This window comes from Trichosurus vulpecula, chromosome 8, assembly GCF_011100635.1.
Source record: "Trichosurus vulpecula isolate mTriVul1 chromosome 8, mTriVul1.pri, whole genome shotgun sequence".
Classification (NCBI taxonomy): Eukaryota; Metazoa; Chordata; class Mammalia; order Diprotodontia; family Phalangeridae; genus Trichosurus; species Trichosurus vulpecula.
Window position 1 is genome coordinate 123,689,262 of NC_050580.1, and position 27,677 is coordinate 123,716,938.

General features: G+C 41.6%; 1 protein-coding gene across 1 annotated transcript; it reads left to right on the forward strand.

The window, feature by feature from the left end:
- Window positions 1–5,650: 5,650 nt before the first annotated feature.
- RHCG (Rh family C glycoprotein) lies at window positions 5,651–27,422 on the forward strand. Its single transcript, XM_036735687.1, has 10 exons — window positions 5,651–5,837; window positions 14,870–15,056; window positions 17,603–17,753; window positions 18,155–18,302; window positions 18,768–18,934; window positions 21,526–21,663; window positions 21,843–21,979; window positions 22,531–22,655; window positions 24,730–24,803; window positions 27,360–27,422. Exons 1-10 carry the CDS (start codon window positions 5,651–5,653, stop codon window positions 27,420–27,422), a joined length of 1,377 nt encoding a protein of 458 aa, XP_036591582.1.
- Window positions 27,423–27,677: the final 255 nt, after the last annotated feature.

The following is a 27,677-nucleotide window of genomic DNA, read 5'->3' on the forward strand; positions in this document are numbered from 1 at the left end:
ATGCGTACAAATGGTGTGCTGGTCGTGTGTTTCCAAAGCATTGGTTCAAGGACTCAAAAGTCAAATGGGTGAAAAAAACCTTTAAGACTGAATGTTAGGAGGAAGAAAAGTAGATGGAGCTTAAATTTCTTTGCCATCAGAGACCTCAAGGGACTTAGAAGGGATAGAAAGAGGAAATGGCAATGTTGGTAAATTCTTTTGGGATTCCTTGACAGTAGGTATGATTTTTACCATTTCATAGACTGGAAAAATGACTAAGGCACAATGTACACTGAATGATTTGCTAGGGGTCCCACAGTGCCTGAGTAGGACCAAGAACTCACTTCTTTTGAATTTTTGTCCTTCTCTTTGATATAATCAGCAGACAACTGAGTGTTAAAAGGAAGACAGCAAGAGCAGAAATGGAGGACGCTGAAATCTCATCATGGAGAGATATAGCAGAAAAAGCCCTGGCTTGGAAGTCACAAGAGCTAGGTCCACATCCTGGCTCTGTTACGTACTTCCTTGGGTAAGTCACTTCCTCTCTGTTGGCCCCAGTTTCCTCATTAAAAAAAAAGATGATCTCTAAGATCCCTTCTAATGCTAAAAACTATGATTTTATGTATATTTTAGTGATCATGTATATTTTACTTCCCCATTCATAAATACTTATTCAGCATTTATTACAGGGTATCACCATCTTGCCAGACATATCATAGTTTTGCCTGTAATATCTATCTGTTAGACAGGAGCCAGCATACTTCTGGCCTCTGTCCCAAGTCATTATTTGGGAAACTCCAACTTAGTTCACCCCCAAACTCCGCTTTGGGAAGAAGGAGTGGTAGTGATATCCCAGTCCTTTTTCTTTATCCCTTTTAATACTTTCTTTGAGTCTATAACAGCCTGAAGCCAGGCTGGGTGACAAACTCAACAGTAGCATAAAGATCAGCTATGGGGGAGGGGAGGAGGCATTCTGGGGGGTAAACACTAGCGTGATGGAGATACACCAAGGTAGCCAGATCTTCTTCAGGGGCTCCAGTTTGTCGATAAGCATTTATTAGGCACCTACTATGTGCGAGGCACTGTGCTAAGGGATGGTGATATAAAGAAAAGCAAAAGACAGCCCCTGCTTTCAAGGAATTCAGAGTCTAATGGAGAAGACAACATGCAAACAACTAAGTATGAACCAGGAACATACAGAATAAATTGGAGATAATGTCAGAGAGAAGGTACTAGCATTAAGAGGGATCAGAAAAGGCTTCTTGAAGGAAGCCAGGGAAACCAGGAGGTAAAGGTGATGAGAGAACTCCAGGCATGGTAGACCTCCAGGAGAAATACAGTGAGTGGGGGAGATGGAGTATCTAGTTTGAAGAACAAGAAGGAGGTCAGTGTCCCAGGGTGGGGAATGAAAACTGGAAAGGTAGGAACGGGCTAGGTTATGATGGGTTATAAGTAGAATCAACAGGACTTGGCAACGGATTGAATATGGGGAGCGAGAGTGAAAAGGCAAGGTTACAACTAGATTGTAAGCCTACGTGACTGGGAGGATGATGGTATCCTGTACAGTAATAGGAAATTAGGAGGAAGGGAGGATTTGGGGAAAAGATAATGAATTCAATTTCAGACATCTTGAGTTTAAGACGTCAAGGAGACATGCGATTCAAAATGTCCAATAGGCATTTGGTGATAGGAGTCTGGAGGTTAGGAAAGAGGTCAGGGCTGAATAAGTAGATCTGATAATCACCAGAATAGAGGTGATAATTGAATCTATGGGAAGTGATGAAGTCACCAAGGGAAATCATATAGAAGGAGAAAAGAAGGACTCCCAGGATAAAACTGTAATTCCATAATTATGGTGTCCATATTTACCAAATGAAAACTGGAACTATGGACTGCTAAAGGGCATAGCTTTTGCAAAACTTCATTAAATGAACACTCTCTTTTCTTGAAATTTTGACTGTCCTGGAAAATGTGGGATGTCTTGTTGGTATCTTCATATATACTTCCACTTAAGTTGATGGAATTCAGGGAGAATAGATCCTGAATAGACACTAGACATGGTAGTAATAGACCTATGTGGGATGTCTTGTTGGTATCTTCATATATACTTCCACTTAAGTTGATGGAATTCAGGGAGAATAGATCCTGAATAGACCCTAGTCATGGTAGTAATAACGGGAGACCCAGGCCAAACATACTAAGGATCCTTTGCCAAGTGATGTTTCTCTTCACCACACCATACTAGCTCTGACTGTGTGTGGGTTAGATGGAGTAGGCAGGGAGAATAAAATGAAGTCAGACAGTGATTGTCCCAGGGTAAATAGTGCAATGACTGCTGGTTTGGGGGAAGCCCAGTCTCACAGCAACAGGGCTGGTAGCAGGAACACTGAACAATTCCTGTTTTGATTCATCTATGGCTCAGTCTTCCTCTCACTCACATCCCTGGCTCTAAGTTGCCAAATCACGAGCCCTGCTCTGTTTCTCTGCTTGCTGTGAACAGTCATCATGTCCAGTATTCAGGAAGCCACAGTGATAACACATAGACTTGAGGTAAATGAGTAGGAAGTGGAAGTCACAGGCTTTTCCAATAAACCTTTAATTAGTTAAGCAAATCAGAACGCAGACTTTAGAATCGTCATCTTCTGCAGTCTCATAGTAACTAGCACCTTAGAGGATGAGTTCACTCACATGTAATTATCTTGAGAGACTTGGGGCAGGGAGGTCAATATGGAGGCTCTTCTAATAGTCCAGGTGACAGGTGATAAGGGCTTGAACCAAGATGGTGGTCTCTAATAGACCATAAGCTTTTTCCATAGTAGGGGCCATGTCTTATACTTCTTTGTATTTCCACAGGTCCTGAAACAGTGGTAGTTATTTAGCAGATGCTTAATAAATTATCTGGCTGATTGTTTCCTAGAAGGGATAACTGAGAGCTTAGTTAGAATGATTGGTCATGAAGGTCTAGACTATCAAGAGTCACAAAAATGTGATTGGGGAGCTGGAATGGAAAAGTTTTGAAAGCATAAGGAAAGTTTAAACATCATGTGGCTTGAAACACCTAAAAGAGTGTTTATGGAATAAACTCCCTCTAGGAGAGACATATCATTTTTTGCAGGCTGAGGGCCAGTATCCTATAAGTGACATCCTATACTGAAAGCCAATATCCTATAAAGTAATAACTGATTTCATCTGGATCCTCAGGATTGGATGGATGTGTTCAGATAAGACTATGATTCCCAGAGAATCTGCTCTCCAGTAAGAAATTAGGTCTTTCCATAAATTTCCCCCATAGGACCCCCCCCCCACACACATAACAAAGGCCTTCCTCTCGTTGTTTTTTACTACCTTGAGGGTACCAATATTATTCCCAGGATGTCTGCTATCTCTGCCTCTCAGCACATAACCAGACCTTCCTTTTTTCCAGTTATTCATTTCTCCACCATGATGTATTTGATGTCATTTCTCAGGTACAGTTATGGTTGCTAATAAACTGACCATCCCATTTGCACTCACCAGGATCATTCTATTACATGTTGCTTTACCTGTAATCATGCTTCTCCTGATGCCATGGGGTTCCATGATTTACAGCCATATAACATCACTGGGAGAAGGCTATTGAATGAAATGATGCACGTAAAGCAGTTTGTAAACCATAATGCAATTATCATGTCGTTGTTCGTGGAGAGCTGGCTTGAAAGGCAGGAAGAGTTGGGTTCGAGACCTGCCTGTAACTCATCCTGTGACTCTGGGCAAGTCACTTAAATCCTCAGTGTCCCCAGGCAACTAGTTTGCACTGGTAGGGAGATTCTTTATTAGGAATTTCCTGTATCAATGAAATCACCGATTGTCCAAAAATTAAACAAACAAAAACCATAATGCATGATACAAATGTCAGCCATGGTTTTCTACTAGATTGTAAGCTTCATAAAGATGAAGTTTGTGTCTTAGCTAAATTTTGTATCTCTCCCAAGGCTTCATACAGAGCTCTCCCCACAGCAGGTGCTTCATAAATATTAGCTGAATTGATTTCAGGCTAGTTTAGGAGCAGCCCAAGTCCTGGGAGGGGGAAGGTTGGAGGCATCCTATTATTCAGTTATTACTCTGAAGTGAACCTCTAGAGGATAAAGATGAGGAGATTATTCAGAGATCAGGTTCCCTGGACTTATGGAAGGTTTGGCTTGGAAGGGACTTTAGAGATCATTCAGTCCCACCCCCTCATTTTTCGGAGAAGAAAACTGAGACCAGGGGTTTGTCCAAGGCCATAGGGTTAGTTCATGGCAGAGATTCTAGCCTAGAATCTTTTGAATTTGAAAGGAAGTAGACATCCTGCATGACTCTAGAGCCATAAGGATCAATGGATAGAAAGTACAGAACGCAGATTTGAACTCATTGTTAGGAAGAATTTGCTGACAATTTGTGCTGTCCAATCATGGAAATGAATAAGATTATTTATATTAGTTCGTGATGGTTTGATCCCTGGTAAAAAAAAAAAGAGGCAGCAGCAGTCAGCTATCTTTGGTTGGGTGACTTCCTCAGGTTAGATTTTAGGATTGAGGACTGTTTATTATCTGAATGGGTGGAGAGAGGGGACCTCCCGAAGTTATATTTCTTTCCCTGTGATGCTGTTCCCTTGTAAGGGAAAAAAAACAACCAAAAAATCAAAACCCTGGCAGGCATAGCTACATCTCTGTGATGACTCTGGAGAAGTGGAAAGGACTGGCCTGGAGGGAGTCAGACAATTCTAGCATAAATAAGGATGGGAGGGCCATGCCCTGGCTCAAATTTTTCCTCAACAAGCCCATTATCTTTGTATTACTCACTTTGTCCAGAAGCAGGAACTCATGAAGCACATCTGATAGTGTAGGTGATTGTGGCATTGGGGTACAGAACTGAATGAAGGTTTTTTGGACCCAAACCTTGATGAATTTCTAGGACTCACATTTTACCCAGGGCATTGACACTGGAGGAAAAAGAATGGAGGATTCCCCTTCTCTCTATCCCAGTGGTGGGCACGTGACACTATTTGCATTTCTACTAGGAAAAAAAAAATAAAAAAGACTAGATATGACATCCAAAGAAAACCTAAGGTGTATATTCACTCTCTTCTCTTCCTTACCAAGTCAGAATCAATCTTAAATCTCCCCCTTACCTAGTTGCCGCTGGAAACATGGTGAGTTAAGCTGGTCATTTCTCTCTCGCATCTTCCCACTCCCAGTACTAACAGTTCTTTAGTTGGTACGTCTTAACCTTCCTCTTCCTCTTCTTCACCAGCAGGTGGGGACCAGTGGCCAAATGCAGAAGACTTCTCCCTTCTAAAGACAGATGGAATCTTTGAAGCCCCCTATCCTGTGTTAGCAGCACACAAGGTCAGATCTTGAGGGCTCCCAGTGTGACCTCTGTCTCCCACTGAGAATAGCCCAAGAACTGGTACCCAGGAGCCCCATCTCTCTGGGCAGAAGGCAGAGCATGCCAGCTCATAACCTTGCTTAGTTGCTCTGCAATGTGATCCCTGCCTACTTGGCCACACCCCCTGTCCCTTAGTTATAAGATCTCCTTTTCCCTAAAAGCCACCAGAGCACCACGGCTTCCCCGTCCTGGTACTCAGCTCCCCATCCTCTTCTGAGTGCCTGTGGCTGGGCTGCCAGGACAGCAGCCAGGGAAATCACCTGAGATGGCATGGAATACTAACCTTCGGTGGCGACTGCCACTCACCTGCTTCATCTTACAGGTGGTCATGGTGGTCCTTTTTGGGGTGTTTGTGCGCTACGATCCTGAAGCTGATGCACACTGGACTGAAGAAAAGAGGCATCGCAACATTTCCAGTGATGTGGAGAATGACTTCTACTACCGGTATCCAAGTAAGTAAAAACAGGATTTGCCTTCAAGGCAACTGACAAACACCCTCCTCTGGTATCCTACTGAAATCTCTGACTGTACTTGGAAAACTTCCCTTTCTGAGTTCAGGACAACCCCTCCACCTCCACGTTTGGCTTAGGCAACACCCTTTAAAAGTCTTCAGCAGGCAAATATTCTGGACTCAGACGGAGGCTCAGAAGGTACAAATGCTCAATTCTGTCCCCCCCCTTACTCCCATAAACCAAGGTTTAAACTGGGTGGGACCCCACTGGGATCTTAATTCCAGGGTCTGGTTTTATTGTGAAGGAGAGATAGTGGAAAATTGTTGGCTAAACTAAAAGCAGAGGCAGAAGGTGGGGGCAGGGAGGGATAGTACCTTTTTCTTCAAAGGAAAAAGGTTAAGGAGGAAGCAATGTTAAACTAAGTTTCAACCTCTCACTGCCCTTTAGGAATGTTCTTTCTTTGACAGCAAACCTTGTCTTACGTCTGATACAACCAAGATACTTACCTGGAAAAATTGCTAGGGAATGGAAGAATTTGCATGGTCTGGAACCTCAGGACATAGCAGTAGTTTAAATAATGGGGGGGGGGGGAAATATGAGCAAATTTTGGATTCGAAGGACCCAGGTTTGATTCCTAGCTTTGCTACTTTGGGTCACCAATTCAGAGTCACTTCATATTTCTGGGTCAAAATGATTGACTTGGACTAGGTGATCTCTAATTTGACCAGGTCAGGATTAGGGTCCATGGACAAGGGGTCTGTGGATAGATTTCAGGGGATCCATGAATTTGAATGGAGAAAATTACATCTTTATTCCACCACAATTGGTTTCTTTTGTAATGCTATGCATTTCATTTTACATTTTTAACAGCATTAATCTGAGAAGGGGTCCATAGGTTTTACCAGACTGACACCAAAAAAGTGAAGAATTCCTAAATTAGCTGATCTTTTGGTCTTTTCCAACTCAAAATCTATGATCTGATGAGCTAAAAAAAAAAAAAAAAAAGTCCAGTTTTATATGTACCAGACCAAACAGAATACAGGGAGGGCAACTTCTTCACCTGGTCTCCCCCATGTCCGTCTTTTAGTCCCACAAACATCCTTATTATTAGAAAGGATGGAGGCTACTCAGGGAATAGCTATTGGATTTTACATTAGGATATCTTTAGGACCCTACCCCACTCTTGAGTTTTTGATTTGTACATCTGCAAAGTATTTATGAGGGTGGTCTCAGTAGGACGCCATTCTGATGCTTGGGAAATACTGGGAGAACACTGGCAAAAAGCCAAGGACTGCCAGTATTTGATTTGTGAGAATTCCATAGATCATGGCAGTAGTGGGGCTCAGAGGAAGTGGACACCACATTCTCTCAGCCATCCCATTTGGCTTGGTAGGGGAAGATAAGGACCCAAGAGAAAACTTTTTTGTCAGATTCTTGCCTTGAGCTTGGTGGGTAAGAAAGCTTTTTCTACCAACACTGAGAATGAATGGGGGGGGGGGGGAAAGGAGATGAGGTTTTAGATACCAGGACACAATGGGGGGAGAGGGGGACTATTATTTTGTAGCATAGGAATTTTGTGTTTAGGATTAGAAGGTAAAGTCCCGTAGAAAGAGAGCCACACAGCCATTACTTACCTAGGACACAAATAGTCCACAGGACATGTAGACACATATATTACCATATCTACACAGACTTTAGGCAAAAATGTAAAATAAGGATCCTGTTTTCCTTTTCAATGTTCTTAGGTTTCCTCTGATCCAGTCTGCCCTCACTCTCACTTCACCTGAAGCAAATAAAGTGAAAGGTCTTAACTCCACCTTTGGGCGTTTGCATTTTAACGGAGGATCCTTGAGGAAAAAACGCCAAAGGAAGGAATCTCTAATAGTGGAATTTCAGATACTTTTTTTAAGGATCAAAAATATCCCCCTTTCCTTCTAATGCTATGCCAAACATGTGTACAGTTTAGCTCTAACAGAGTTAATGTATGACTTGACGTCTCTGTCTTAAATGCCTGAATCAGAGGAACCAGACAGCACCAGAGAATCAGGAGGGCTGTGGAACTGAAGGAAGGAATGCGCTGATCTTTTTCTACCAAACTGGTTTCTTGATTTCAGCTTTCTACCCCTTCCAGTCAAGAGCGGGTGTAACCGTTTTAAAAGGTTGGGAGGGGCAAAGGTTTTTTTTTTTTTTAAACTCATTCTCAATTCTTGGCAAGAGATTGCTAACACCTGTGCAGGAGCTTCATCTTCATCCATTCAGTTCCCTGCCTTCCCCTCACCCCTAACCACCCCCATTAGTGGGGCTAGTTTTTTTCATTTGCTTTCCCTAGAGAGATCGGTTTAAGCAGGATCAGGTCATATAAGGAAGGGGTGGTGGAGACGGTAGACTTACCTATTGGTATAGTCAAAGCAGCCAGCTGGGGGATACCTCTTGAGAGTTTAACCTTAATCCCATAGCTAATTTGAGGGGATTTGCTACAGAGCTCTCTTACACCAGCCAGTGGTCCCTGGTGAAGCCTGGGTCAGCTGAGGGCAGTAGCCCAGAAAGGACTGATGTTGATAAGGAAGTAGAGAGCAGTAGAGGATGAGAACCAAGATGGCTGGGGGTCTAGAGACATAAAAAGAAGAGCTAAAAGAATAGGATTCTGGAGCTAAAACAAAAGATCCTGGAGAAGAAGCGACTTGGTGGAGGGAAAAGGGATGGCGTAGTTTTGTTGTTTCAGACTCTTTGTGATCCCATATGGGGGTTTTCTTGGCAAAGATATTGGAGTGGTTTCTATTTCCAGCTCATTTTATAGATTAGGAAACTGAGGCAAACAGGGTTAAGTGACTTGCCCAGGGTCACACAGCTAGTTTGAGGCTGGATTTGAACTCAGGAAGATGAGTCTTCCTGATTCCCAGTCCAGTGCTCTATCCATTGTGCCACCCCAGTTGTCCCAATGGCATGGTAGTGGTCCTTAAATATTTATAGATATATTGAGGGGCAGCGTGGCACGGGAGAATGAGCATTGGATTTAGAGTCATAGGACTCTGGATTTGCTATTAAATCAATATCTGCATGACCTTGGCCAAATAATTTCCCCTCTCTGGGTCTCAGTTTTCTCATCTGCAAAATTGAAGGGGTTATACTAGATGACCTAGTATGCTAGATATACTAGGTCCCTCCTAGCTCTCAAACTAAATATGTAATATTGGAGTTATTGGACTTATTCTGTGTTGCCCTGGAAGCCAGGCCTGGTGCCCATGAGTGAAAGTCACAGGGAGGCAGATTCTGGCTTAATTGAGCAATTCTTCTAACAGAGTTGTCCAACAATGGAAAGGCCTATGAGTCTCCTTGTCACTAAAAGTGTGTAAGTAGAAGTGGAATGTCACCTTGTCAGGAATACTAGAATGACTTCCTGAACTAGAGGTTTGAGAAGAGGGCCTTCCAAATCTGCAATTCTTCTCTGTAGCAGAGCTGGAATTAAACTGGGCTGTACTCAAGATGCCAGATTCAGAGGGTGCTTGGTGCTCTGGCAGAATAAAAACAATCCAGCTTAGCATACAGCCAGAAGAGTGAGTTAAAACTGCAGGCAGGGGTGAGTTTCTCCCTGTTCTGTCCTGTGTCTCACTGCCCTACTCTAGATTCCTTTCTTCCCTTCTGCCAGGCTGCAGCCTCATGGCAGGGGCCCTTGTCCATGGGGACGTTGTTCCACTCCTTGACTGATGATACAGTTAGTTAATCTGATTGCCCGAAGCATAGTTTGTGGTAGTTGCCTAGACATAAAAATTCCAAGACATACCTCAGTTTTTGAAGTTGGGGGCAGATATACTAAGAATGGGGTAGGAAAGAAATGAAGAGATGCTGCTATTTGAATAACAATATCAACATATTTAGTGTCCTTAGGATTGACCTGGGGAAGTTAGGGGGAGCTCTGATTACCCCCCTGAGGACCACCAACCATTTACCTGGTGCCATTCCAGCTCTACTACTTACTATTTAAATAAGTGACATTGGCCAAATAACTTTCTACCTCTGGGCATCAGTTTCCTCATCTGTAGATGGCTGGAGAGTTGGATTTGTAGACAGAAAGACCCAAGCTAAAATCCTAGCTCAGAAAATGTACTAGCTGTCAATTACATGGGGAAGCCTGCCTCTCCCAGCCTCAGTGTCCTCATATGTAACCTATACCACAGATTTGTTGTTGAGGATCAAATTAAATCAGGCATGTAAAGGGCTGTGGAACTTTAAAACTTTAACCACTATGGCGAATGGTAGCTATGAGGAAATCATCTCTAAGGTGCCTTCCAGTTCTAAGCCCAGTAACCTGAATGTTTGTGGCATTTAGAAGCAAGCTGTGGTGGCCTGTTAGTACTGTGAACTCCCTCAGGATCTGGAATCTTGAGGACTAGCTGACCTGCTTTGTAAGGTCTGCCTGGCTCATTGCCTTCACTTTTACTCACTGTTTCGCTCTTTCCCAGAATACCGTTCCTCTTCTCTCCACCTATTACAATCCTACCCAGCCTTTAAGACCTAGCTCAAATTTCTCTTTTTCTTTGAAGTCTTGCCTGATCACTCCAGGCTGCTTCTACTTCTTTCTCTGAATCTTTAAGTCACCTACTTGCACATGCCACAGATTTTTGCACCTAATAATATACTTTATATTATTATCCAGTTGTTGACTATGCATCTTTAGCATTTCTTTCATTATAGCCCCCACCCCTAACCAGGTATGTGCCTGCTGAAAAGCTGAGTAATGATCATCATCATTATAATAACTGAAAATAAATATTTATATAACATATAATAGTAACTGATCATCATAATAATAACTGATAATTATTTATATGTGAGGTGCCTCAAAAGTCTTAGTGCAGTTTAAAGCTATTTTAATAGCTTTAATAATAAGCTTGTTATTAAATGTAGTAAATAAAATAAAAATTATTATATTTATATTTCATAAAAGTTAAAATGTTAAATTATTAATAATAAAAATAAGCATTAGCAGTTTAAGCTATATTTTTTAAAAGCTTTAAATGGCACTAAGACATTTGGGACACCCTGTATAATATTCTAAAACTTACAAAGTAATTCTTGCCAATTTGATCCTCGTAAAGACTCTGTGAGGTAGGTACTACAGCTGCTATTAGCCTCTCTCCCATCCCCACCCTTTTTAAAAAATAAGCCAGGAATTTAAAGCTCAGAAAGGTTATGACTTTCTTTTGCATACAAAGGTACCAAATGTCAGAGATGGGATTTGAACTTAGGTCTTGGCTGACTCCAAATTCCAGGGCTTTTTCTTCTCTATCTCACTACCTCAAAATTCAGGTTTGCAAATATTTTAACTAAGTGACACTATAAAGGATATATGAAGAAAACATCTTCACCCAGAGAAAGAACTAATAAATGGAAGTATGTATGGAATAATTTTACATACACACACACACACACACTATTTGTGTCTAATGGTAGCCATCTCTTGAGTGGGGTTGGGGGAGGGAAGGAAAAAAAAGAAATTTACATGATAACTTTAAAAGAAATAGCAAGCGGCACATAACAGATTTGCAGTTTCATGTGCAATCATCTTTTTTTTTATTATACTATGTTAGGGAAAGCTTGTTTTACTCCATAAATTTAAAAATAAATATAGAATGAAGTTTTTGAATTTTCTACAAATTTCAGTTACCCCCTAGGGGTGGGGAACCTGTAGCCTTGAGGCCACATGTGGCCTTCTAGATCCTCAGGTGCAGCCTTTTGACTAAGTCCAAGTTTTACAGAACAAATGCTTTTATTAAGGAGATTTGTTCTGTGAAGTTTGGATTCAGTCAAAGGGCCACAGTTGAGGACCTAGAGGGCCAGATGTGGCCTTGAGGCAGCAGGTTTCCCATCACAGCTACATCTTGGGTCTACATCTACATAACAAATCGGTTGTATCATCCATACTGCATTGGATAATAGAATTTAAAGCTGGTCCAACACGCTCATTTTATAGTTAGAGAGACTGTTGCCCAAAGTTCAGTAACTTGCCTGAGGTCAGACAGGCAGTAGGTAAAACATCCATGATTTGAGCCCAGCTCCTCAGATTCAAATCCAGTGTTTTCCCCTCCAAACCATGTTGCCTCTAAATAAATAACAGGCATTAAATAAAAGCTTTTTAAATTGAATTGAGAAGAAAGAGCCATAGGGAGAGAAGCCAAAACCACAGCTGGAAACTTGCCTGTGGCAAACTGCCCAGCATCTGCTCCTCTGTCTCTGAGAGTGCCAGCTCAGAATGACTCAACACAGGTAAGGATGGCAGGATGAACCTTAACCTGGAAGGACCAAATTTTTACAAATTTATTTGTCAATCTAATAGCAAGGTCATAGGGGCAGGCTGTGGTATTTTTGTTTGTTGATTTTAGAAAACTGGCCATTGGCCAAAAGCCAGAGGATTCCCCACCCCTGGCTAGTATGAGAGCAATTATAATCCTCATCAATATGAATAAATTATTAGTGCTATTTACTCTATTCTAAAAGTGAGTGATACAAAGATGTCTAAAACACAGTGCATGCCTTCAGGAAACTTATGATCTAGTTGGAGAGACAAGAGGTATATGAAAATATGGGGAGCAATACAGGGAAATAGCAGTAAATACTAGAGGCCGGATTTGAACCCAGGTCTATCTTGACTTTCAAGTCCAACTTAATATCACAATGCCCAGATAATAGTTAAGTAGTTGGTTTGAGGAAAAGGAGTCAACGTAGAAACAGATCCCTGATCCTTCTTTTTCATCCTAAACATCACTGGATCATGAGAAAGCAGGAGGGCTTAGCCTTTGAGTAAGTTTAGTTATAGCCTTCTCAGAACACCAGCCCCATGAATATGGGAACTTTCATATATTATAGTTGATGGAGGTAATTAACAGAGGTAGAAGAGATAAAAGAAAGGTTGACAAGAATATTCAGAAGAACTGTACACACACAATAGTGCGGTTATCGATCTAGAGCCATACATTCTGGAGAATGAAGTCAAGTGGGCTTTAGGAAGCATTGCTAATGATAAAGTTAGTGGAGACTAGCTGAGCTATTTAAAATCCTAAAAGATGATGCTGTTAAACTGTTATACTCAATATGCCAGCAGATTAGGAAAACTAAACAGTGGCCACTGTATTGGAAAAGATCAGTTTATGTCTCAATCTTAAAGAAAGGCAATGCCATAGAATGCTCAAATTGTTGAACAGTTCTGCTCATTTCACACACCAGCAAGATTATAGCTAAGATTCTGCAAGTAAGGCTTCGGAAATATGTGAACTGAGAATTACCAGAAATGCAGACTAGTTTTCAAAGCAGCAGAGGAACTAGAGACCAAATTGCCAACATTCACTGATTATGGAGAAAACGAGGAAATTTCAGAAAAAACATTTAGTCCTGTTTCATTGACTACACTAAAACCTTTGACTGTATGGATTGCAACAAAATGTAGCAAGTCCTCAATGAAATGCGAGTACCAGATCATATTACTTGTCTGCTGAGGAAGCTGTATGCGGGTCATGGAGCAGCAATTAGAACCAAATATGGAACAACTGATTGGTTCAAGATTGGGAAAGGAGTATATTGTCACCTCATCTATTTAACTTAAATGCAGAGTACATAACATGAAATGCCAGGCTAGATCGATAAAAAACCAGAACTAAGGCTGCTGGGAGAAATATCAACAATCTCAAATATGCAGATTATGCCACTCTAATGGCAGAAAGTGAAGAAGAATTAAGAAGCCTCTTGATGAGGGTTAAAGGGGAGAGTTTAAAAGCTGGCTTGAAGCTTAACATAAAAAAAATTAAGATCAAGGTAACTGGTCCCATCATTTCCTGGCAAATAGAGAGAGAAGAAATGGAAGCAGTATCAGATTTTATATTCTTGGGCTCAAAGATCACTGCAAATGGTGACTGCAGCCATGAAATTAAAAGATGCTTATTCCTTGGAAGGAAAGCTATGGAAAATCTGGACAGCATACTAAAAAGCAAAAACATCACCTTTCTGACAAAGTTGTATATATTCAAAGCTATGGTTTTTCCACTAGTAACATGTGGCTTTCTCTTGAGGAGAAAACAAATATCCAAGACTCCAAGAGATGGGATCCTTTGCTCTGAGCTCTCATTCCTTCAACTTGATGTAACCACAGGGTGTCCTCTCATCTTGCTCTAGAACTTGCTTCCCAATACCTCCCACCTCCAAACCATGTCCTGTAGAGAGATTAAGGTAGGATCCAGGACTGGGCTCATTTTTACTGAAGGACCAACTCTTGATTACTTTTTAAATTTTAACAATTTATTTCATTAAATATTTCCCAATTACTTGTAAATTTTTTTAACATTAATTTTTAAAAATTTTGAGTCCCAAATTCTCTCCCTCCCTTAGCACCTCTCTCCTCCTTGAGAAGGCAAGCAATTTGACATTGATTATACATGTGAAATCATGTAAAACATATTTCCATATTAGCCATGTTACAAAAGAAAACACAGTAAAAAAAATAAAGTTTTTTAAAAAGTATGCTTCAATCTGCATTCAGAGCATCAGTTTTCTCTCTGGAGGTGGATTTTTTTATAATGGGTCCTTTGAAATTATCTTGGATCATTGTCTTGATCAGAGTAGCCAAATCTTTCACAGTTGATCATCCTTACAGTACTACTGTTACTGTGTACAGTGTTCTTCTGGTTCTGCTCATTTCACTTTGCATGCATTCATATAAGTGTTTCCAGGTTTTTCTGAGAGCATCCTGCCTGTCATTTCTTATAGCACCGTTAACTCTTGATTTCTAAACCTATGATTCCCCCACCTCTACTTCCAGATCCACATTTTGCTTCTTGGGTTTGTCTAGCCAACTCTAATGAAACACATTGCCCTAAACCTGGATTCCAGTAGCAGACAAGATGATGAACCATGAGTATGGACCTCTTGTCAAAGGCAATCCAGGAGACCCATTCATATATAATAAAGAGCTAGGGGCATAGAAAGACCAAACTAAATAGCTATGTTGCCTTTATAATAAGGATTCCTGGCTTTTCCTTCTTCAGGTTTCCAGGACGTCCATGTTATGATCTTTGTGGGTTTTGGCTTCCTCATGACCTTCCTGCAGCGCTATGGTTTTGGTTCTGTTGGTTTCAATTTCCTCCTCGCGGCTTTTGGAATCCAGTGGGCACTGCTGATGCAAGGCTGGTTCCACTCCTTCTATGATGGCTACATCCACATTGGTGTGGAGAAGTAAGAGGGACTGGGTGACTGGGGTGGAAGGCATGGGTTCTGAAGGAGCTTTGGTGTAATGAAGCAACCCTCTCAAACATCCTCCTGTCACATTTTATAATCACAAAATCTGAATCCAAAGTAAAAGAATCCAAAGTAAAAGGAAAGATCCTAGCAATCATCATGTACTATTCCCTTATCTTATTATTCCATTAATCGCATATCCTTCAAACATTTATTAAGGACCTAATATGCACCAGGCATTGTGCTAATTCTTGAGGCTACCCATGAAAAAGTGAACTGATATTTTCCCTCAAGGAGTTTACATTCTGCCAGAGGAAGAAACAACATGAGCCTAAATAAATCCAAGTAAAACATACCTAAAGTAAACACAACATATTTCTGTGGGATCAAGGGCACTGACAGCTGGAAGAATCAGGAACAGGTTTGAGCAAGAGTTGACACTTGAACTGAACCTCAAAGAAAGCTTAGCACAGTGCCTGGCACATAGTAGGTGCTTAATAAATGTTTACTGAATTGAATGAATGAAGAGACAGAGATGATGAGAAATTGCATTCTAAGCATGGGGAGGATAGGCAGTTTGAACAAAGGCACTGGGGGAAGGTGGGAGGAATGGAATGTCACATACAAATAATAATAAGCAACTGAGGTCCAGAAATGTAAATACAAGAGGATTTGCTCAAAATTGCAGATTGTGATAGTGTCTAGCACAACTTCCCCATGCACCTAACTCACACATACTGACTCTAGGACTCCACAGATGCACATATACTCCTCTCTGCACTGTCAACTAGCACATTTAATTCAATTCAACTAACATTTATTAAGTGACTGCTGTGGGCAAAGGACTGGGCTAAGCACTTGAGATTGTTTAGAAGGGAGGAGACATAAGAGGATCTGGATGTTACAGGAAGGTCTGGCCCTTCCATAGGGAAAGTTAGAGGGGATATTTATCCCACATTCTTTCTGTGTTTGGGTGTTGGATCCTCTAGCCTTTTTGTAGTATTGAGTATTGTTATTAACAACATAAGAAATGCCATGGTGAATCAAACAAACATCTATCCAGCTCATTATTTTGTTTAATCGTGACACCTTGGGATGTGTGGTGCTAAAGCATGGTTGCCCATGATAACAATCTCAAAAGTCCAGTAGTGGAAGGAGCATTAGTCTAGGAATCAGGAAATGTGTAATTTGATCTGTCATTGATCCTCAATCTCTTCACATATCAAAAGGGAATTAGTAATTACTGTCTTCCCTGTCTACTGGAAAATATACTTGTGATGATCTAATGAGATCATAATAGATTCTAGGCCTAGAGTGAGGAAGACCTGAATTTGAATCCTGCCTCAGAAATTTAATAGCTGTGTGACCCTGGACAAGTCACACAACTTTTGGCCTTGTCATTGTACCCTAAAGATGACTGGGGTTTTCCATTTGACTTGCAGCCAAAATCTTCTCTCCTGCCCTCCTAGTTAAAGTATTACTTTCTTTGGTCCTGAAACCATCTCACAAACTTCAAGGCATGTGACCTAGTCTTCCACCCTGGGGTTTGATGAACAAATGCAAGTTCTTAGTCTTTAGTTGTATCTACTCTTTGCCTTTATCTTGAGGTTTCATTTAATGAGTATCTACTGTGTTTAGAGCCCTGTATGGAATATGAGGCTGAATCAGGCTTAATCTTGTGTTTAAAGAGCTTAGAGTCCAAGTAGAAGAGATGAGATGTTAATCCCCGTAGCTGTGATAAAGGCAAGATGCAATAAGACCCAGGAGAGGTGAAACCAGTTGTGACAGGGGCTCAAAAGAGGGAGGGATCACATCTGATTGGGGAAGTCAAGGAAGGAAGGAGGTCTCATGAGAGCAGGCCCTTGAAGGGAAGGGAGTAATAAAGGGAATGGTGGAAAGACATTTTCAGTGTAGTGAAGGACGTAAGGAAGGGCATGGCAGATCATAGGCTTATAGCAGGAAAGCACATTGGAGGCCATCTAGTCCAGCCCCTTCATTTATAGATGAGTGAACAGAGGCTAAGAGTGACTTGCCCATGATCACACAGCTAGTGAGTATTAGAGGCAGGCTTTGAACCTTGGTCTTCCTGACTCTTAGCCTAACACATGAGAACTTGAGGACAATAGCTGGTCCATTTTGGCAGGAATGTAGGGGACATGTAGAAGAAGGGTGGGCAATGAGGCTGAACATGGTAGGTTGTCAGCCAGATCACAGAAAGTCTTGAATGTCTAGTTAAGTAGTTTGGACTTGACAAAAAATTGAGGACACAGTCCCTGTCTTGAAGGGATTTCTAGAGTGCCCAGATTCTTTTTCACCTCAAGCCTGATTTAGCCTAATATTCCATACAGGCTCTGAACACAGTAGGTACTCATTAAATGGAACCTCAAGATAAAGGCAAAGAGTAGATACAACTAAAGACTAAGAACTTGCATTTATTCATCAAACCCCAGGATGGAAGACTAGGTCACATGCCTTGATAGCATCCCATGCTATTTGGGGATCCAAGGTAACTCACAAATTCCTCTGAAACTGTCTCCTTACAGCCTCATCAATGCTGATTTCTGTGTAGGCTCTGTCTGTGTGGCCTTCGGAGCTATCCTTGGCAAGGTCAGCCCTGTCCAGTTGCTCATCATGACCCTGTTCCAAGTGACCCTCTTTTCAGTGAATGAATACATCCTCCTCAACCTTCTCCAGGTGAGGTCACTATAGCCTCGATGTGATTTGAACCAAAGTAGACCAGCATGATCCTGGCAGAAGCAGGAATCTACTTAGCCCTTGGACCTTCAGTCTAAGAGACTCATTCCCCCTCCCTTGTCTGGGCACCTCCTGGTAACCTTTGGTCTGAGCTCGACTTCAGAATAAATCAGAGATTGTTTGTGAGCGGACAAAATGACAGGTGGGGCTACAGGGAAGAATGGGGAGAGAAGAGAGCCAAAGAAGCAAGGAACCTTGATGGTCCCAAACCTGTATTCCATATAAGTTAAACTTTTTGAGAACTGATTGACATTGACATCTTTCCTAGGGCCTCAACCTCTGTCCTAGGGGGATAAGGGACCCAGACAAACAAGGTTTGACTCTCCATTTTCATGCCTAAGGTAAAGGATGCTGGTGGCTCTATGACTATCCACACATTTGGGGCCTACTTTGGACTTACAGTGACTTGGATCCTCTACCGACCTAACCTGGAGCAAAGCAAGGAGAGGCAGAGTTCTGTGTACTCCTCGGACCTCTTTGCCATGATTGGTGAGAAACTCAGCCCTGATGTTGGCAGGGACCAGGGGTGGGCTTTATCTGGCCTTTGAAATCTCTGTTTACCTGGCAACTTGGTGGGATGTTTACCAGCCAGCAGTACCCTACGTTCCACTCTTGCCCTCCAATCTGAAACTCAGGAACTGTCTCTCCCAGCAGTGAACCTTCAGGTTATGGAATTCTAGAGATATCCACGGTGGTGAAGTGAAGAGAGAGGGGTTCTGGGATTATTCATTCTCTCCCTGAATCTCAAAGCCTCTATCCCTTAGCCTGTTTACTTATGGAGCCTCATCCCACATTTTCCCCAGTGCATTCCATTGGCAGACATTGTAGTAGGCAGAAGTTCAGTATCAGGACTAGTGGAGGGGGCTTGTTATCCTGTGTATTATTTTTTTCCATTTTATTAAAATTGTTTTTTGTAGCATAAGCTGTTTTAGTGCCTAACTTCCTTTGCACCAGGTACTTTGTTCTTGTGGATGTACTGGCCTAGCTTTAACTCAGCTGTTTCCAACCATGGAGATGCCCAGCACCGGGCAGCCATCAATACCTATTGCTCCCTGGCTGCCTGTGTTCTCACCAGTGTGGCCCTCTCCAGTGCCCTACAACGGAAAGGCAAGCTTGACATGGTGAGTAGGAGGTAAGATGTGGGAAGGGTGCTGGAGTTCAGGAAACACAGCTAGATGCCCCTTTGATATTTGGAGGGTTGAGATGATGCAACTCAAAGTTGTACCAGTTGCAACTCAAGAAACTTCTCCTCCCTAAGATATAACAAGTGTTTTCAGTCTGAATAAAAGCTGTTATGAATGCACTTGTCTTATTCCTAGCATCTACTAATTTCATTGAGAATAAGGATAATTTCTTATTCACCCAAAGGCTCTATGTAGCATAGGGCTTTATACATAGTATATACTCAGTAAATGGTAGGTTTTAAAATTTTTTTAAAATCAAAATCAGAATTAGATGACTATCTGAGACTGTGAGCTTCTGAGTAGAAACCAGATGGACAATCAGAGCGTTGGCTCTACTGATGTACAAAAAGAGCTCAAAATCCTAATTCTAAGTAATATTGAGAGAGAGAGAGAGAGAAAAAAAAAGAGAGATACTAAGGCTAGCTCTAAACACAATTGTGAAATGTGTCTTTAAAGCATCATGATGTTCCATACTGCCCTCTGGGCTACCCATTGCTTTCTTCTTTCCTATGTTGCATCTCATCCTCTTCAGGTCAGACTCTCTGGATCCCTATGCTGTCCAAGGTAACAGCTAGACTGATACATACTTCTCTGCTAACATACAAAAGGAGACTCTTAAGGCCCTTCTACCCCTAGGTAGCAAATATGTATTTGCACAGTTTAACATGGGCCTTTTGGAGACAATATTATACTCTGCTTTTCATATATTATGTTTCATGGACCCCAACTGTTCTGTACTGTGTGAACAAGGGTTTCACCAATAAATTTTGATAGCATTAAATTTTTTCCCTCTTAAATATTAGACATAAATCTTCATAAATCGTATAAAAAGGTATAATATAAAATAAAATAATGTTAAATGTGATGTTATAAGATAGGCTGAATTTTCCCTATTTTGCTCCAAAATTTCCCTGATCCAACCTACTTTAGGGTTATTTCCCAGCAGAGTTAGAAGTCCATCTTACCCAATCCATTAGAGTTCATTTAATCCAATCCATAACATACCTAAGAAGTGTCCATCAGCCTCTGCTTAAAAATCTCATGAGGGAGAATGTAAAACAACCCAATTCCACTTCTGGATAGCTCTGTGGTTGTTTTTTCCTTACACCGAGCCTAAATTTGCTTCTAAAGCTTTGACCCTATTGTTTCTAGTTTTGCCCTCTGGGTCCAAAGCAGAACAAACCTACTTTTTCATCTAATAGCCCTCCAAGTATTTCAAGACAACTACCCTTTCCCCCTCTGTCTTCCCTTCTCCAAACTATGCATGCACAGTTCCTTTCACTGATGCTTGCTGAAACCTGTCATATCCTCTGAACACCATCCAGCTAAAGTGAAACACACAGTGATGGAGTGGAAAGGGAATTGAACTGTAAGTCATGAGCTACAGGTCCTGTCTAAAATGTAGTACCTAGAACTGAGCATAGTACTTCTATATGATGCTTCTAGATCAACATTTGTGAAATATGTCAACATACCTCCAACACCAAAGTATTCCATGGTCTGGGCTATGCTGAAGCCAGCTCTTACCAACTGTTAATTTTCAGTGTTAGTGTTTGCACCTTGGAAACTGGCAAATGCTAACTTGATTTGTGGCACAGTGGATAGAGTGCTGGGCTAGAATCAGAAAGATTCCTTTTCCTGTGTTCAAATCTGGCCTCAGACACTTGCTAGCTGTATGATCCTTGGCAAGTCACTTGACCCTGTTTGCCTCAGTTTCCTCATCTGTCAAATGACCTGGAGAAGGAAATGGCAAACCATTCCAGCCAAGAAAGCCCCAAATGGGTTCAAGAAGACTGGGCCATGACTGAAATGGCTGAACAGCAACAAAGCTTGATTTATTGTTTTGTTGACTGCCTAGACTTAAGAAAGTGATAGAGAAAAATGTTAATAATGTAAAGTAAACCTAAGTGTGTTGTGTATATCATTTTCCCTTCAGAGAGTTAGCTAATAAACATTTACCAGCACCCCCTTTCCACGGCCAAATTAGTTTGAGAAGGATTGGCTAACTCCCTTAGTGATGCTAATGGTAACATTTCAATTCAAAGAGGAAGTGAGGGCAGAACTCATGCTGGGTTGGGAATTATGCAACTTTGGGGTAGGTAGGACTCGTCAGTTTCCCTTAGATCACACTACATACACCTGTGTATACATTCCTTCCTGCTAACCTTTGTGAAAATTAAATCATAATGAAACAATCTATTCCTCTAGAATTTACCATACTATACAGACACACTGATGTGGGCACATATAAAGGATCGACATAGAGATATGTGTAGAGTAGACAGACACATTAGAGTGGTTATATATGCACATGCAAGATAAAAGAATCTGAACACAAGTCTGTAGTCAACTGCACTGCCTTGTATTTATAGGATTAACTAATGTCTTGGGCTTTCTTGATGGAATGTGTATTCTGGCCCTTCTAAATGAACATTCCCAGGTTGCCAGGGCCCCAGGCCCTAGTTCTGCTCAATCCAGGAATGAGATTTCATGACTGTTGCACTGATTATGTTCCCCTTCTCCAACAGGTTCACATCCAGAATGCAACACTCGCTGGTGGCGTGGCTGTGGGGACAGCAGCTGAGATGATGCTCATGCCCTATGGCTCTCTTATTGTTGGCTTCATCTGTGGCATTGTCTCCACTGTGGGCTTTGTCTACTTGACAGTAAGGGCTGCCTAATGGCGGTGGAGAGGAGAGAGATAAAGGATGAAAAATAAGGGTTGAAGGGGGGATCACGAAGGAATCATTTCTAGATGGGGACAGAATGATTCTGGACTCTCCAGTTCTGGGCTTTGGTGGTCTCTTCATTGCTGGACAAATGACCAAGACTTTTCTCTCCTTAGCCATTCCTGGAGTCTCGGCTGCGCATCCAAGACACCTGTGGCATCAACAATTTGCATGGAATGCCAGGCATCATTGGGGGCATTGTGGGTGCTGTCACTGCCAATGAAGCTAGTATAGCTGTTTATGGACACGAAGGGTGAGGTGGGGATGAGATAAGGGGATAGGGATGATTGGGGTCTCTCTTGACCTTTGTTTCTACATTAACTCATTCCTATCCAACCCCAACTCCCCATAGACTCAGTCCCCCAATGTTTCTTAGGGGCCTCCCATCTTGTCTTTCTAGCTATTCCCCTATTGCTTCAATGTAATTCTTCAAACATTTTTACACTACTGTGGGCAAGGCACTTGGGTGGAAATCCAAAGGTAAACTACTAGATTTCTCCCCCTTCCATCCTACACCCAGTTTGAGTCACTGGGAATCCTGACATAGAACTTTAGAATGTTAGAAATAGAAGGAACTTAGTTCAATCCTCTCTCATTTTACAGTTGAAGAAACTGAGTTCCAAGCATTGAGAATCTATATAGTCTTAGTGGCCATTTAAACCTGGAGGCATTAGCTACCAAGGAAGCAGGTTACCTTCAACACCAAACATTTATTGAGTCCCGATTCTGCTTAGGATCCCAGAGGTTCAACCCCACTCATGTCTTATCTTACTTGGGGGGGGATGTCTCTCTTTTCCCTTCTAGGCTCAAGAAAGCCTTTGACTTTGAAGGCTCCAAAAGTGGATGGAGCCCTCAAAAGCAGGGCCAGTACCAGGCAGCAGGCATCTTTGTGTCTCTGGCCATGGCCCTTGTGGGAGGTGCCATAGTAGGTGAGTTATATTGCAGGTGTATAAGGGAAGGGAAGGCTTTGGTATCTATGGGGGATGAAGTGGGTATAAGTTGCCTTTGGGATGAAACAGGAGCCACAGGATGTTGATTCAGAAGAGAGTTATATTTGGACCGTGGGTTAACATAGAAACTATTCTTTATTTCCCTGTTGTAGTGGATAGGGCATTGGACTTGGAATCAGGAAGTACTGGGTTAGAATCCTGCTTCAGATCCTAGTTATGAAACCAGGGGCAAATGACTTTCCTCTATGAGCTTGGGCTTCCTTCTCTGCAAAACAGGGAGTATTTATTAAGTGCCTACTATATGTTGGGCACTGAGGGTAATAACGCCTGTGGTACCTGCTTCACAGGTTTTCTTGGAGACTCAAGTTAAAAGAATGTATGCAAAAAAGCTTTGCAAACCCTAAAGTATTATGTAAATATCAATTATTTTTTCCTCTTTGGGGATCTGGGTCTCACTTTTCCATTCTATACCTTGCTGTCGTCACCCTGTGGCTGATCTTGGTATTACAATGGCACCAGCTCCCATTTCTATCTCTGGAGGATGAGAAATTAATTCCCGTCCACTAGTTGACAGAAAGTAAATACTGGGAGGTATATATTCACTCCTCTAATCCAGTTTTCTTATTTTAAAGAGGAGAAAAACTGAGTCCCAGGGACTTGTTCAAGGTCACACAACTTAGTGATAAAGCCAACTCTGGAACCCAAGCCTACTGACTCCCAAGTCTGGTGAACTCTCCCACTAGAGATGAAGAAACTCACCTCACCATCTGCCCAAGCACCAAACAGGATAGACAAGATAGAAGGTGCCTCTTAAGGGAGTGAACCCCACTCTTATCCTCTGCTTTAGTTTCCCCAAACATTTATTAAGCACATTTATTAAGCCCAGGGCACTGTGCTAGAAGCTAGGGAACATACAAAGATTAAATAAATCAAAGTTTTTGCCTTCATGTAGATTCAAATCTAAGAAGGGGGTGAAGGACAAGCATATAAAACATTGTGAATTCCTGTGGATAGAGAGCAGGTCTCAGAGCAAGGAAGAGCTGGGTTCAAATTCTGCTTCTGACACATGCTGACTGCTCTGTGACTCTATAAGCCACTTAACTTCTCAGAAGGTGCTGGCTGGCCTGTACTTGTTGAGGAAGTTTCCTCTTCTGGGAATTCCCTATGCCAATGAAATCATGTCCAGTCCCTGCCCTCATCTCCAGATTAATCACTACAATATTAAATGACACATGAGAATTGCTTAAGAAGGAAATTGCTATGCAAGTTTTGTTTGTTAGGGTTCAGAGGGTGGGAATCATTGCTGATATCAAAGGATCAGTGAAGGCTTCATGGAGGAAGCAGCATTTCAGTTGAGCAGGATTTTTTTGTTTTTGTGGTTGTTGAGTCATTTCAGTCCTGTCCAACTCTTCATGACTCCATTTGGGGTTTTCTTGGCTATGATGCTAGAGTGGTTTGCCATTTCCTTGTCCAGCTCATCTTACAGATGAGGAACTGAGGCTAACAGGCTTAAGTGAATTGCCCAGGGTCACACAGCTATAAGTGTCTGAGGCCAGATTTGAACTCAGGTTCTCCTGACTCTAGGCCCAGCACTCTATCCACTGCACCACCTAGATATCTATTGAGTAGTAGAGGTAGGATTAAAAGGTCAAAGATGAGAGGTAAGAAGGTGGAGATGGGCTCTCAGACATAGAGGATGAACAAGAACATGGAGGTAGGATTCCATGGAAATGTACAAATTCACCAGAGTAGAGTGCACGTGGAGGGACTGGATTGAAGCTCATGTTGAAGGAAATAGTGTGAGGTCAATCTGGAAAGGGTGTGTGGGAGATGGGGGGGGCGGGGTGCAGATTGAGGAAAGTCTTGAATATGTGGCTATTCCTATGCTCCTCATATATCCACATATGCAGAGACCAGCCTAGACTGGCTCTCAGCAGAACAGGCTGGGTGAGAGCGCTGGAACAAGGGCATTCTCAGAAAGGGAGTGGGATGAGAGAAGGAAGACTTGTTTATTCTCTTCATTTGACCCCCTCTTGGGTGGTTTTATTTTAAGGCTTTATTTTGAAACTTCCATTTTGGGGACAACCTGCAGATGAAAACTGCTTTGAGGATGAGGTCTATTGGGAGGTAAGAGTCAAATCCTTTTCCAATCCAGCTGTACTGGTGCTTTCATTTTATAAATCCAGGAAATAACTGACTGTGGCCAGGATGATGGACAGAAACTTGGTCACCAGGTGACGTTCTCCTTAGCTGCTGGGGATTGTGGAAGCAAAAATTCTCTTTTGCTCTCAGAATCTTAGGGGCAAGAGGAAAGTATATTTCTGGGCTTCTTAATACATCCAGGGTAACACAAAATGGGTGCTAATTAAAATGACTCCCAAGAGACATCTGGTGTGGTTCCAGATATTCAGGGCAGAATTATAAGTAAAATATGGAATAAAACCTCATTATTTCAGACTTTATTAATCTAGAATTTGAAATTAGATAATTTCAAATTAATCAGGGACTATCAGTTAGGAGTTTTTCTTATTCTTATCTATTTTCAAAAAGGTTTTTCTAAGTAAATTAATTTCACTGGATTCAAAAAACTCTTATTGAGTTTTTCCTAGGCATAAAACTTTGATATCTATTCACTCAGAAAGAACATAACCTCTCTATAACCTAGTATAACTATAATTGTAACTGTACATATACAACTATCTTCTGTCATCCCTGCATGACCAGGGAAACCCTGGGGGGAGGGGACTTACCTACTAGTTGTGGGTGGGGGAAAGCTTACCTAGCATTAACCAAGTTCCTGTGTTCTAGACCTAATTGTGAACTCAGATGGGCTAATATATCTGTATATTAACTCTATTGTTATAAATTATATATATATTACTATATTAGCCAAATATTCATCTATATACCTACTATATGGTGTATAGTAACCAAGTTTCTGTGTTCTAGACCTTGACTGTGAAGTCAGGTGTGCCAATATATCTGTATGTTAACTATGTTACTATAAATTATATGTATATTACTACTATATTAGCTAAATACCCATCTATATACCTACCATATGGTGTACAGTAGTCAATCAACAGGGCACAAGTCATTAAGGCTTGTCCTAAGATTAAACAGTAATAGGCAAGGTAAGAGGCTAGGAATTCAGGTGGTCCAGACAAAAGCTAAGGGATTTTCAGCTAACAGTCACTGGGAATAGACTCAAGAGACTGAAAGTCCAGGAGAGCAAGACAAAGAAATCTATTAATGGTACTAGTGATCAGACTGAAGGCTGCAAAACTGATATGTAAGCAAGGGGTGTCTGAGTAAGGGGCCCAGACTCTTTGATTGGACAGGAACTGGAGTTAGGATAAGTTGTGGACCTTGGTCTACAAGTTTGAGTGGTAGAGTAGCTACAGCTGGATGAGGAATTAGGAAACTGATAGAGGCTATGGCAAGGGAGAGAAAGACTTGAGAATACATCAGATTACAACTCATTCTTTCCAAGTCATGAAACAAAATCCCCTAAAGGACTCTTTTATCTCAGTTCTCCATACCCAATATATTAAAAGCTATAAGCATATAAAAGCTATAAGACTACTTTAAAAAATATACTACTATTCAGAATTTCTGCTATTTCCTCCCAGTTAGTCCATATTGGTATGGTTTGATCCTGAGCACGAGATGGATACCATTACCTTTGTTAAAAAGTTCCTCTCTGGAAGTATATGGCATAGCAGCAAGATAAGAACCCCTGGGATCAAATCCAAGCTCTGCCATTTACTCCCTAGATGACCTTGGGTGCAGGAGTCACTTAATTTCTATGGACCTTAGTTTTATCATCTATATAAGTGAGGGAGTGGGGACTAGATGACCTCTCAGATCCTTCCCAGCTCTAAATCTGTGATCACATGAATATGTTATACTACTCTGTTCCTTCTCTTACTAACCAAAAATTTGAACTGTTATCTGTGGAGGCTTTCAGTAAAAAGGAACGTCCATATTACCTTTAATTCTGCCCTGAGTAACTGGAATCTGGCTCTTGGGAGTCATCTTAACTAGCACCTGCACTTCAACACCTCCAAGAAAGGTGGGATATTCAATCTTCAACATAGACACCTATGTAACTATTAGTCTCTCTAGTTGTACCAGCTGCTTAAAAATTCAGAACTGAACCTATTTTAGATTACATTTAAAATGAGAAGGGAATGTATTAGTCTCATGAGTCCTTTTATGTAACCAGCTCTAATATGTTACCTCTTCTTACCCTCAGAAACTCATTCTAATTTTGTTCTGTTTTGACCTTCATAATTTATTTTAAAGATCACATTACACCTATCTTTGCTCTGTATGTCTTTCAATGGCCTATGGCCAAAAGCAATAAGACATAAAATCTTGACCTAACAAAAGTTCTAAAAGTGACGTTTGTCCCCACAGACCACTAGGTTGAGGGATGGTTTGATCCTGAGCATGAGATGGACTTATCTGGTGGGAAGTCAATTCAGAGATGTGTAATATACAAAGTGACCACAAGGTGGCACCTGTGACATACCATATGCTTAGTGTGGAGGGCTTTCCCTCCCTTCCATTAGCCTGACTCTTATCAGGAAGACCCCTTCATTGCAACCACCCTAGAACACTAGGAAAGGATTAGGAGAGAGTATGCTGAGGTGGCCTAGCGACCTTCTCTTTACGCAGGTACCTGAAGCTGAGAAGAACAGCTACCATCATGAGGATACTACCCTTAAGCCTGTGGCATGATAACACAGATACCAACTCCCCATGGAAGAGAAGCAGGTGGGAATGTGCCTTGAAGTGGAATTTCTCTGGTTTGGGGAAGTCCCATGAAAGCAGGTCTGTTCTAGGAGAAAGGCAAAGTATAGCCTGGATCCTACAAAAGAACAGACGTAAACCTGCAAATGGACCACAGAATCAATTGTATCAGCAGAACATTATGAGCAAGGGCTGGGCTCCATCACCCAACCTCTCTAGTCCAAGATCCAAAACCCCAGAACC